The sequence below is a fragment of the Erpetoichthys calabaricus genome, chromosome 18, assembly GCF_900747795.2.
Source record: "Erpetoichthys calabaricus chromosome 18, fErpCal1.3, whole genome shotgun sequence".
NCBI classification, from domain to species: Eukaryota; Metazoa; Chordata; class Cladistia; order Polypteriformes; family Polypteridae; genus Erpetoichthys; species Erpetoichthys calabaricus.
This window is the reverse complement of record NC_041411.2, coordinates 3,259,855-3,272,590: the sequence shown is the minus strand read 5'-3', so window position 1 is coordinate 3,272,590 and position 12,736 is coordinate 3,259,855. Positions and strand designations below refer to the sequence as shown.

Genomic DNA, 12,736 nt, shown 5'->3' with positions numbered 1-12,736 from the left:
CCACCTTACCGAAGGCTTCTAATTTAATAAGATGTGGGATATTCCTTCTGGTCGTCTTTGTGCTGGAGACATGTCCGGTTGTGCCAACACCCACCAAACTGAGTCGCACGCTTTACACACAAAACCGCCCCACACTCAAAAATCAATCAGAATTAGAAGCGCAAGGTTGATTCTTCACAAAGCTTACCTAGAGATTCACCCAGGTTAATCTTCCCAGTGTAAAGAATGAAAAAGGTCCAGAACACAGCCACCATGTAGAAGATGACGTCACGCAGGAACGGTCTGGAAGCCATGGTGAAGGGCTTCATAAGAGCAACTCCACCAGCCACAACAGTAGTAACAAAAATTCCTGCACCTGGATAAGAAAGAGAATGGTTATGGAGAAGTGGGGGAATAACAGGTGTAGGGGCTCCCGAGTAGAACCCCTTGGTTTTCACCACAGGCCCAGCACTGGACCTGTGATCTGTCCTAAAGTTCCCCACAAACAGGAAGCTTCGAGTCTGGGACAGCCCTCTTGGGCACACATCTGCCCAATCCAACCCTTCTTCAGGTGGGATAGTCCCAGAGGACTCTTACCAAAAAGCGCTCCTATGGCCAGTCCTGCCGTCCGGGGATCTGAGAAGGCCGCCACTGCACTAAATAAATCGGGGGCTCCATTTCCAAATGCGAGGAAGGTTACTCCCTGGGGAGGTTGTAGTTAAGGAAGCCAAGTGTCAACGTGCAGAATTACTTTTGATTCATACAGTAGTGTGCTTGAGACTACTATCTTGGGTAATCAAAAACACAGGAGATGATAAAAAGGCCAAAAGACGTGGTCAGAAAAGCAGAAATGGAGCAACCAGAAATGTAAAGGTCAAAGCCAGAGAAAGAATCCTAACACTATGGCCTACACAGAATAAACCTACCTACTGCTAGGCTTTTTAGGCTATGTACACCCTTCTATGGTTCATGTGAAAATGCAGGCCTGGGATGGTAATAAAATTAAAGCGTTGTGTATTTTAATAAAAAGTCAGTGATGTAAATAAACTCTCTACAGTAGCTGATTTAAGCATTAGTGCTGCCCTCTAGTGGATAACGGGTAGTGATCGGCTATTTGCAAATGATTGGTTCTTTTTTAACAACTCTTTTGGGTCAATCATGGAATGTGATTCGCGAGTATAACTGAACCGATTCAGTAGAGCTTAATGTGTGATGTCATCAGAGTGTCTTGAACCTTTAGATGTTTAAAGCGCACGTGCAAGTACTGCCCATCTGATTGATGGTTCTTTTTAGTTAGAACTAAAATCACTGGCAAATGAGAAATCAACATATTTATATTCTCTGTATTTGCGTGTGTATGTGAATGTCTCTGCACCAGCGCTCCGTCTCTCGAGTGCATTCATGTATAGCCTGCTTCTCAGACTCTTAATTATTTTCAGGGCGCTTTCTCGCCTCCTGTCCAGTTTTATACTCCCTGTCCTTGAAGGCAACACTTTTAGCATGTTCCTTTACTCCTCCTCATGCATTTCACATTCTCGCTTCCTCTGTCATTGGGTCAACAAAGCCAAACTGACCAATCAGATCGATCCGAGGGACTCGACACACAGACCTTTGCGTTTTATTATATAGTATAGAGAGAAGCCAAGCAAAATGACACCTTTCATTGGCTAACTAAAAAGATTACAATATGCAAGCAGTCGAGGCAGCTCAGGCCCCTTCTTCAGGCAAGGTGTAATCAATTGATTACATCTTGATCACAATTGTCTGAAGAAGGGGCCTGAGTTGCCTCGAATGCTTGCAAATTGTAATCTTTCTAGTTAGCCAATAAAAGGGGGGCATTTTGCTTGGCTTCTCACTACATTCATAATGGCTGACACGGTACAACACCCTAGTATAGTAGATAGTATTAAAATAATGTTCGTGTTCCTTTGTACATTCCAATTAGTCACAAAACTCAACCATATAAAAACATGAATTCTACTTTCGAACAGTTATTTGGTTTCCACTTTAACGCACACTTTTTTATGCCTCATTAAAATTAAATGCACAGAGTTTATCATTCAATGATTCTTTTGAGTTCCAGCTGATTGAATTTCCTGGGAATGTGCCACATGACCCTTGTCCCATCAGCCGATTCATTACCCGAGAACGAGATTCACGTGTGATTCTGTTATGTAATATCTTACTTAAATTCTTCTATTTTCGGCTGCTCCTGTTAGGGGTTGCCACAGTGGATCATCTGTCCGCATATTGATTTGGCAAAATTTTACACCGGATGCCCTAACTGACATAACCCTCCCCTTTTATATTTGGAGTCTTAAATGTGTTATCATGCTTTGATGTCCTGAAACACAACAATGTAACACATGTTAAATATATAATTTATATTATTACATATTTACACCATAAAATCTACATTATATTATTTATGAGGTGATCATGGGGCCACCCACTCCCTGAATTTCCATCGGTGGCAGCCTCAAATCCTGCAAATGAATCAAGCAAATCAAAAGAATTGATTCACTTAAATGGGTCATTCAAAAGAATCGAAATCAGTAAATTGAGTCAAAATGCCCATCAAAACTAATGTGTTCAAATGTAAATCTCAAGGTTTCTATTTCGCTCCTATCTACTTACTGTATGGTCAGTCACTTCACCTGTCAATTACAGAAATATGGAATCCACTATAACACCATTTAAAGTTTGGTTTTTTTGCTGCAGTTTAGTTGATCCAATGTCTCTGGGTACTGACTACTGGTCTTCATTAGAAACATGGTGCACACTCACATATTGTATATTATAATATACATAATAAAAGATGAATTCTAGAAGGATACAGCAACATTGTGGGTCAGCTTCAGGCTACTGGAGATGGCTGCCAGATTGGGACAGAAGCTGAAATGAGAAAAAGACATCTTTTAGTGCCTTGACACACATCAGAAGAGCATCTCAATCGGTGTGCGTCAAGCATTCCTCAAAGCCAACCATGTTGTGTTCACACCAGCCCTTGGACAACTGAGGGTACACTACTTTTAATGTACTGGTTTAAAAAAAAAAAAAAAAGTCATGTTTCCCCAAAATCACTTCTATAAAATAAATAGCTAGATCTGAAACATGCTGTAAAAGATAGATATGGAAGATGCTATAAACAGATAAAGAAAATCTGTAAAGGAGATATATATTAAAGGTGCCATAATTAATAAAAAAAGTATATATAAATAGATGTGAAAGGTGCTATAAAAAGGATAGATAGATATGAAAGACACCATAAAATGGATATAAAAATACTATAAAAGATATGAAAGGTGCTCTAAAGCATGGATTCATAGGATAGATATGTAAGGTACTATAAATGATAAGTAGATGTGAAAGGCACTATAAAACTGATAGCTAGATGTGAAGGTTGCTATAAAAGAAACAAGAAAAGGTGATATATCCAGATAGATAAATACAGTAGATAGATAGATAGATAGATAGATAGATAGATAGATAGATAGATAGATAGATATATTGGTTTTATTGTCAAATAATGCAAAGAGTACGCGACACGTGTTTCGCCCTAATTCTGGGCTCATCAGGCATACACACTCACTGCAACCCCTCTTGGGAACCAAACCTCGGACATCAGCGCCAGAGGCGAAGCCCCCAACGTTGCACCACGGCGTATAATATTTTATATATCATCTATCTATCTATTATATATTATATATATATATATATATATATATATATATATATATATATATATATATATATAGACAGACATGTAGAGATATGTATATATGAAAGATATTATAAATGGATAAGTAAAAACTTTTGGCCCAAAGCCATACAATACATGAGAATAGAACGCATCTCTGAAAAATAACACTAAATTGTGAAACTAAGAGATAAACAAGTAACAAAAGCAAAAAATTTAAGTCACATTTTAGTAGCTTTTTATACTATTGTTATAGATATCAAAAAAAATCTTACATGCAAATAATGAAATTGTGTCACATTAGTAATTTTTTATAGATAAGAAAATATAAAATTGGTAAAATGAAAAAAGTTTGAACCCAACCACAGGGGATGTACAAACCAGTGTGTTTTTTCAGGCCGGTCCCAAGCCTGGATAAATGGATGGAGTTACGTTAGGAAGGGCATCTGGTGTAAAATTTTGCCAGATCAACGTGTGGACAACAATACAGTAAAATGAAAAGTTTTTCACATTTTATAATTGTTAGATATAAAATAATGAAATGCACTTTACAAATAAAAAAATCCATTCTAGTCTTGTCATTTACGTGTCTGCCTGCTGATTTTGAACGTGACGTCACACACTGAACAAACAAATCCCATGTGAGACTCCACTTAGCTTTTCATGTGTTGGCTTCGCTAAACACGTCTTTCTAGTGACTCTTACTTTGATGTGTTTATCCCAATCACTACCCCCCTACAGTTTTATTTCCACTCCTTATCCTTCCAGAGAAGATTTGCAGGGTTTGTGTCTCTGTAGCCTTCCCTCTGCACACAGGTGACCAACTCAGCATTTCACAAAGCTTGGCTTGACCACCTCCGTGCCATTGTGGTTTCAGCGTGTGACAAAATAAAAGGGAAAGTAAACACTTAAAACTTACAAGTTGGACGCGGTCACTCCAAGCATCAAAAACAGCAAGAGCAGCCAGCAGATCTGCAGGAGAAGAACAGTGAGATGATTACTTGACAGGGCACCGAGTGCCAACATTTCAACAGCAGCTTTACATGAACAGGTTTAAATAAAGGAAGATGGCCTGAAATGATTCAGAATGTGGACCCCAGTCTAATATGGTACAGAGAGTGTAGGTACTATCTGCTAGTTTATTCACAGAAAACCTGGAGGGCCATGCCATCTGCTTTAAAGTTTGCCACTTGATGAGCAAAAGGCGCTATATACAACAGAATTGACTCACTTGGCAATCCGCCTTCAGACCTCCGAGAGCGAAATCCTGTTTGATATGCGGAGAGTGGTGCCAAGGAAGGAGTCTTATAAACAGGGTGGACATTTTTCTCATTTTATAACCAGGCTGGGGGTCTTAGCGTATTTAGAATCTCAGCCCACCTGGTCAATATATGTAACTGTCAAAATCCCTTTAAGAAAAGGACCCATGTGCTCTCATTTCCAATTTTGCCGATTTACTCACATAGAGAATCACTGCCAGTGGAAGAAGGTGGTGGGGGAAGGTGCAGAACGCCCCCTGCAGGTAGTCAATGAAGCCATCATTGTTCTTGCAGTCCTTCATGTGCTTCACAAACCAGCACTGCTCCGAGGCATTACACTTCATCACATTTCGGCACTGAAGAGGGTTAGAAGAAAAGAAAAGGAATGGCACAGACTTAAAAGTACAGGAAGGGGTCAATGGGGCACGCCAGCAAGTCCCCTAATCACCATGTCACCATCAGGGTATCAAACTGCAACAATCATTATCAGTCCAAGGTGCAAAACTAGGGGTAGCCATTTTATTCAACAGTGAAGGAGAAACTCGGGTAGAGAGACCAGGGATTGGCAGGCACACACAGCAACAAACATGGAGCATGTGGGCACGGCTGCTCCAGTGGGAGAACTGACCACTCCATCCACCCCGGAAAGTCATGCAAAATGGAGAGCCTGTTCTATGTAGAGGTGACACCAGCAGGTTTGCTTCTGCTGCTTATCTGTCACCACTTCCTCTTTCTTTGTTGTCCTTTTTTATCTGACCAAAGGTAAAGTAACATTAAAGCCCGACTTATCAAGAAGCCAGTAACAGAGGAGACACGGTGGTGCCTCCTTGAACTGTTAAGGTCGACTGGGAACTCTAAAGTGGTTCACCAATAATAATTATTTGCATTTATGTAGCGCTTTTCTCACTACTCAAAGCGCTCAGCAATTGCAGGTTAAGGGCCTTGCTGAAGGGCCCAACAGAGCAGAGTCCCTTTTTTGGCATTTACGGGATTCGAACCGGCAACCTTCCGATTGCCAGTGCAGATCCCTAGCCCCAGAGCCACCACTCCGTCCAAGCACCAAGCATGCAGGTGCGTGCTCCCTGTGCTAGGCCATTTGAGATATCAAATTATTTAGTTTCCATGCTGCTCCAGAGATTTTCAGGAGCACCCCAGTGTCACCAGCCACAAGTCCAAGCGCCAGTCTGAATGTTAACTGGAGGTTCAAAAATAAAGGCCTAAAGACCTTAAGTGCAGGCCTGGGTACTTAAATGGCAAGGTTTGATCATATTGTCACACTCCATTTATACCACCTCTTTACAGGACTGGCACCTTGGACCTAATGCCCTGTGCTACTAAGACACCACGGCAAACCCAAATCCCCCTACTTTGGATTAAGCAGTTTCAGGAGTGACACCATATGACCTTATTGTGGCCATCAAAGAGTCCTTAGGTGCCGAGGAGATGCCTGGTGGACAAACAAACCCATTGTTTTTGTTTATCCCTGGTGGACACACGCACACTCACACTCTCGTTGTCCATCCTTACTGGACATGCACAGTACTTCTAGCCCACCCCAGTTGACATGTACACCTACTGGACCCCCCCATCTCATCATCCATCCTTCCAATTTCCTAACCTAGAAGCAACATGTGGAGCAAGGCAGGAACTGACCTCCGATGGGATGATGGGCCGCCTCAGAGAACCATCACACCTACTCACACTACACTATTAGTTTCGGTCCCCTTGGAGGTGTTAGGTCCACTGCTCCCCCGTCACCTCTTGCTCATTTAAATGACAATTGGTAGCCACTCTCCTTCCCTGCCCCTACCCCCCAACCCCCCAGCATACTCAGAGCTGAGCAGTCGTAATTCTGTGTAACCAGCTCAGGTTTCTAAGCTACCATGACCGGCAGGAGTGCAAACTCGAATCACAAGAGAACGAGTGTCTTGGCAGGCAAAGAAACGCATGTGATGCGAGGGCCATGGAGAAATGTTTGTGGTGGTGGATATGCTGGGTTAAGCGGGTAGAGACGTCAACAGCAGCTGCAGGAATGCCCCCAGTTGACATGAGCCTGACGCTGCTGAAAGGTACTGGGTGCTCACAATCTCCCCATTTACTAGTCCAGGCTGACATTATCCCCAAAAAATCTGAACCAAACGTTTGAGTGTTAACCTGTGTGAATGCAATATGAAGTGGGCACAGTTTTAAATGACACTCCATTAATCTGTTGTCAGCCATTAGGAGTGTTTCGGATATTATTTCTTTAAAGTTTATCATTTACCTCATCTCTCATGCCGGAGGTTTTACTTTTACCCTCTCCCTTGAAGGACATGTTTGTGCATTCGAAACATTCAAAGTATTTTTTTTTTTGTCTGTCTGCGCAGGCTGAAGCCTGCCTGTTGAATTTGAGGCCAGGCCTATCTCTAGGCAGCTCAGTGAAGTTCTGGGCCTGGTTTGGAGGTCATTTCACCACAACTACAACTGCTCACACAAGTAGTGCCAAGTAGAGAACGTAAGGACAGCGGTTATGAGAACAGGCTATTCACTTGCACAAAGTCGGTCCACCCATTTGCTAAGTGGGAGATCAAACTGTTGGTGGTTTGTATGAAGAATTAAAACTTTTGAATCAAAAAATTAAACTGAAATGCACAAAGTAAAACCCCTCGTTTCTCATCACCAAGGCACTTGGCATCTCGACCCTAACCAGAGGTCTCAAGTCCTTAATAGACAGAAACAGTGTAATCATGGATTTATGAAATATGGAAAGATAACCATCTTGTTGATTAGAAGATCCACGTGGACTCCTCTATGCAGTGGCATCACCAGTGTTGGTTTCACTCAGTGCAGTAACCAAAGGGTGGATTGAGACCCTCGCAGGCCCCTGGGCCACTCGATGAAGAGACCTCCCCAACAGAGAGTTGATCATACTACAAACAATGCAATGACCATTTAACGTAGCGGCAGAATTCCCACTATTAATGGCACGCGGACACTCAATCGTTTAACCCTTGGAAATACCAACCCACATTTCATCAAGCATGTCCCCCCTTCAACAACCCCTCGGTGATTTTGGCCTGAAACATTGCACAATTTTTTTTTTTTTTTTTTTAATAGACTGAATTGGGTGTCACCCCCTCTGATGACCACGTCCAGTGCAGTCTGCACCCTCTTAGTTACGCCACCGCTCACGTTTTTTCTCATATCAACGGGCGTTTTGTTCTCGCACCCCCACACGCATGCATGTCTCCATAATTAGCGACTTTTGATCGACTCACAAGTGAGTGCCACTTTAAACGGGTGCCATCGTGCCCAGTAAATTTACTGTTGTTTCTTTCCATTCCTCTTGGTAAGGTTATTAGATATGATCATCAGGCTTGTCGATTCTGATTTGTACTTGGACTCCCAGTTCATGACTTTCAGAAGCCACTGAACATCAGGAGGCCCAAACAAGATTTGTGTGTCCACAGGTTGCACGGTACATGCTGGTATAGTACCCAGATTAAGCTTATTTTGGTACCGGAAGTAACTGGTTATTGACAAGTAATACGGACTCCCAACTACCCATCCACCTTGGCATAAATAGCCATTTGTACAGGATATAAAATGGTGTGTTACATCAGCTGGAATTTCGTTCTTTGAACCACAAATCCAGGATTTAGTCCCATCACAGTCTTTTATAGTGCCTTGCCTTAGTCAGTATGGGCCAGTACTCCAAATAACAGAATTGTATGAAGTGCTTTTTCATGTTGAATTCTGGCAGGTGAACTGTTGGAGCTCAGACTTGTTCAAGTTTGGGGAAACTTACCACATCTTGCCATCCTAGTATTTCAGACATCCGCACCCCACCAAATCCCCGGTTGTTAATGTTTTGGTCTCGCTTTGGAGCGTGGCTACACGATTACAAGTACAAACAACAGATAGGTCGCGCTATCAGACCCCCATACTTCTTAAGCCCGATTTATGCTTTACGGCATGTGTCCGGCCAAAGCGTTTATACTTGTGGCACCCAGTCCGACCTGCATGTTGATATTCTTGTAGTCAATAAGTGACAGTTTCAGTGCCGCATAATAATGTCAACAGCACAGGATGTGAGACTCTGCTAATGACAGAAGAAGAAGGTGTGTCTGCCATTACTGACTTTAAGAGGAAACCAAGGACAAGGCGTAGTGTCAGACCTATTGACCAAAGGAGAGAGTGTAATATTCTCGTGAGGGTGGACCTACGTGATCAGCAAATGCTTTTGATGGTCTTCCTTGCATTTTGATGATCTGTTGCATCGCATTCAGCCATCTGTTGATCATCCTGGCAACCACATAGCCAGCCCGTCCTTGAAATTCACCATTTTGCAAACACCTCAACCGCGTCCACATCGCCCTGTAAATTAGTTAGGGAAAAAAAATCCGAGTCGAGGGCGTATCCCCTTGTCTGACGTCATTTTCGCCGCGCGGCCCTCGCGTTCACCCCTGACGCGTCAAGTGTAAACCAGGCTTATTTAAAGAGGGGTCGCGTATGAACGCACCCCGGACACGATGGAGAGTATCGCAGCACTTTGCGTACTCCACGGTGAAGGTTGTGGGAGAAAATCCTCAATGGAAACACGCGACCACAAAAACAAGTAAAATACTATTCAAATGTTAAAGGAGGAAGCTGCTGAGAAGGAGCCTCCAGCATTAATAGACCATCTGGTTACTTCTAAAACCCGTTTTTGTTGGGCAGCTTCCACATAGTGAAAGGCGTTATATACAATAAAGATTGTTGATGAGTTTTGGCCCGCCGTCAGTAATCGCGTTGCCTCGTCGAACCTTGCAGGTGGTCCTCGATGTTTGGCATATATCAAGGAGGATCCTCCTGCTGCTGGTTATAGGTGTCAAAAAAGTAATGTGCATGCCCATTTTTTGTTTTTTATTTTAAATAATTTGCGGGTAGTTTGTGATCAAATCACTTTAAATACGCAGACCCCGTTCGGGTCACGCGGGCTCTCCCCTAATAAGTCGGCCGACTCTAGACAACACGCGGCTCCCTCAGCAAACTCCGACGCTTATTTTTCTTAAACTTTCTTTTAATAGGATTGTTCTGTGTGTCTACCCCCGACGCCCGTTCACTCACCTCCGTGTCGTTGTCCCGTGCGCTCCAATCCGGCGCTGCTCCAGCGAGACCCCGTCCCGAGCAGGTGGCGGACCCTAGCAGCAACAGAAGAAGCAACGCGCAGCCGCCCCAGCGGGTCATGGTGTTCGAATGGGCTGCTTAGTCCGACGCCCTCCTTCACATGACTATCACCCGTCCGTCCGGTGTCGACTGCCCCCAGTGTTTTTAAGGCGCATGCTTCTCCTCTCGCTTGATTTCCCAGTTTGCTTTTTCTCGTTCGCCTTCCGCGTTCCGCCTTGGAGAAGTCGCGTCGCGTGTACCTGGACAATCCGTCTGCCCGTTTCGGTTAGTGGGAGTCCATGCACTGGGTGTCCGTCGGACGATCTACAGTAGCCTAAACCGTATGAAGCCGCCAGGTCTTGGCTGTCGTGGTGGTCATGCCAGTTTACGGGGGCGCCAGGTTGCCATCGCGCCCCTGGTCACTTCGCCGGACGTGCACCCGTTAGCTTGAAAAGTTCCCGTGAGCAAACGTCCGTAAGCTTCCCGAACTCTCTTTACCTTAAAAAAAAAAAAAGAAAACGCGAAGTATCTGCACGCGCGGGCTGCCCCTCCCAAACACACATGGACGTCACTATAAACTGGACACGCAGTCCACCTGCCCAATCTGCGGACTGTCCTGTGTGAGGGGGGATGAAAAGACCACCGAGTTACTTCCTAACCAGGCGAGCGGTCACGCTGCTTCCTATGTGACCTCCTCCTTAAAGGGACCGCCGCCTTCCTGAGTGCGAGAATTCCCGAACGTGAGCGCAGCGGAAGGTGTTTGATCTGATTTGTTCCGTTAAACGAACTGGGGGGGCGGCACGCGCTAGTAATTCGATTTAACGACGAGACCACCGGCTGATGTGTCAGGGAGTTAAAAACAATGCGTAGAAAGAACCAATTAGGTTCTCTTCAGGATCTTCCGAATTAGCTAGGGCACAAATACACCAGGCTTATCAGGACCCTCACTCTCACACACACAGACACAAATGAAGACACACTTCTTTAAACAGCACTTGGGGGACTAAAGTCCCCATACTTTTTTTCTACCCTTTTCTCAAAAAAAAAAAAAAAAAATTGTACTAACAACTTACTATTATTTTCTTCTAGCATGGTTTTGTGTACAACTTGGTCAGCGGTAACTTGTTTAATGACAGTAGATTTAATCCTAGCCTTAAAGACTGAAGAACAGTCGTAGACTACTAAGCACTGTTGTAAGTCGCTCTGGATAAGAGCGTCTGCTAAATGTTGTAAATGTAAATGTATTAGAATGTAAGGTGAGGTCCGCCACCAGACACTGTTGTGTCCACCACAGTAAACTGGATAAGGCCATCCAGCCAGTCATCTTCTAGACTCACTTCATCCTGAACATAACCCAGTAAGCACTGGTGCAAAGCAGGGACAATCCCAGCACAGACAACCAGTCCATCTCAGAATTAAAACAACAACAACATTTATTTATATAGCACATTTTCATACAAAATGTATCTCAAAGTGCTTTACATAATGAAGAAAAGAAAAATAAAAGACAAAATAAGAAATTAAAATAAGACATTAGTTAACATAGAAAAGCTGGAGGAAAAAAATAAAATCTGCAGGGGTTCCAGGCCACAAGACCACCTAGTCCCCTCTGGGCATTCTACCTAACATAACTGAAATAGTCCTCTTTGTAGTTAGGGTTCTCACAGAGTCACTTGATGCTGATGGTCACACACACTGCAGCAGGGGTCTTTGACTTCATTCCTGGAGAACTATTGTTTCTGCAGGTTTTCATTCTAACCCCATTCTTAATCAGGGGTATGTTTTTGCTGCTAATGAGCTATTTTTTCCATCATTTTAATGTGCATGCTACTCTATTTAAGATTCACTCACCTAAATTGCTTAATATTTTTTCTTAAACCGCACCAAAACAGAAAAGAGATGGAAAGCAGGCCAACAGACGTCCAGCTAAGTCAGGGTACCAAACTCCAAGCAATTTCACTCCAACCAGTTTCTTAAATGGAATCCCATTCTTGTTGTTAAACACATTATTCAAATCCGGTTTGTTGCTGCTCTCCTTCTACCTCAGTAGACATTTCCAAAACTGTCGATGTTCTTTTTTTATGGTCACCATTAAAATGTCTTGGTGACCTGAGCAGATCAACCTTACTGAGACCTGCACCTTTCTTTATTTTCAGATATTGTGTGTTGGACACGGGTCAGCTTCTTTTTTTATGTCATTAATGTTGGGCTGCTAATTAAGGAAAAGAAAACAATTAAGGGGTCTGAGTCTTAAATAGCAAGTCAATTCAAATTTATACAAAATTGTTAAATAGCAGCAAAAACTGGTCCCTAATTAAGGAAAGGGTTAGAATGAAAACCTGCAGCTACTGCGGCGCTCCAGGACCCAAGTTGGACACCTCTGCACTGAGGGCAATTTAACATCACCTGTTCACCCAGTCTGCATGTCTCTGAACTGTGGGAGGAAACCGGAACACCCAGAGAAAATCCACTGGGATATGGGGAAAACATATGCACTCCACACAGGGACCACCCAGGACTTTAACCTTTGTTTCCATGCAGCCACTGTGCCACCACAGAACTGGATACACTAAATACATGAAATGGCTAATTATGACCAAACACATGCAGACTAGATTTTACAGTTTTATATAGCGCCTTTCATCATCACAATGCATTAAGCCAAACACAA

General features: G+C 43.3%; 1 protein-coding gene across 2 annotated transcripts in view; it reads right to left on the bottom strand.

Annotated features, from left to right (window-relative positions):
* The window catches only part of slc8b1 (solute carrier family 8 member B1), a 28,738-nt gene extending 17,961 nt beyond the window's left edge, over positions 1-10,777 (bottom strand). Inside the window, exons 1-6 of one of the 2 annotated variants that reach the window (XM_028824020.2) lie at positions 10,027-10,777; positions 5,142-5,294; positions 4,599-4,651; positions 2,817-2,874; positions 577-682; positions 188-355 (exon numbers count right to left, since the gene is read on the bottom strand). In XM_028824020.2, coding sequence (XP_028679853.2) covers positions 188-355; positions 577-682; positions 2,817-2,874; positions 4,599-4,651; positions 5,142-5,294; positions 10,027-10,146 — 658 coding nt within the window. In that variant the 5' untranslated portion in view covers positions 10,147-10,777. The remainder of the gene's footprint in view (positions 1-187; positions 356-576; positions 683-2,816; positions 2,875-4,598; positions 4,652-5,141; positions 5,295-10,026) is intronic. The other variant, XM_028824019.2, reaches the window with a different exon arrangement.
* Positions 10,778-12,736: the final 1,959 nt, after the last annotated feature.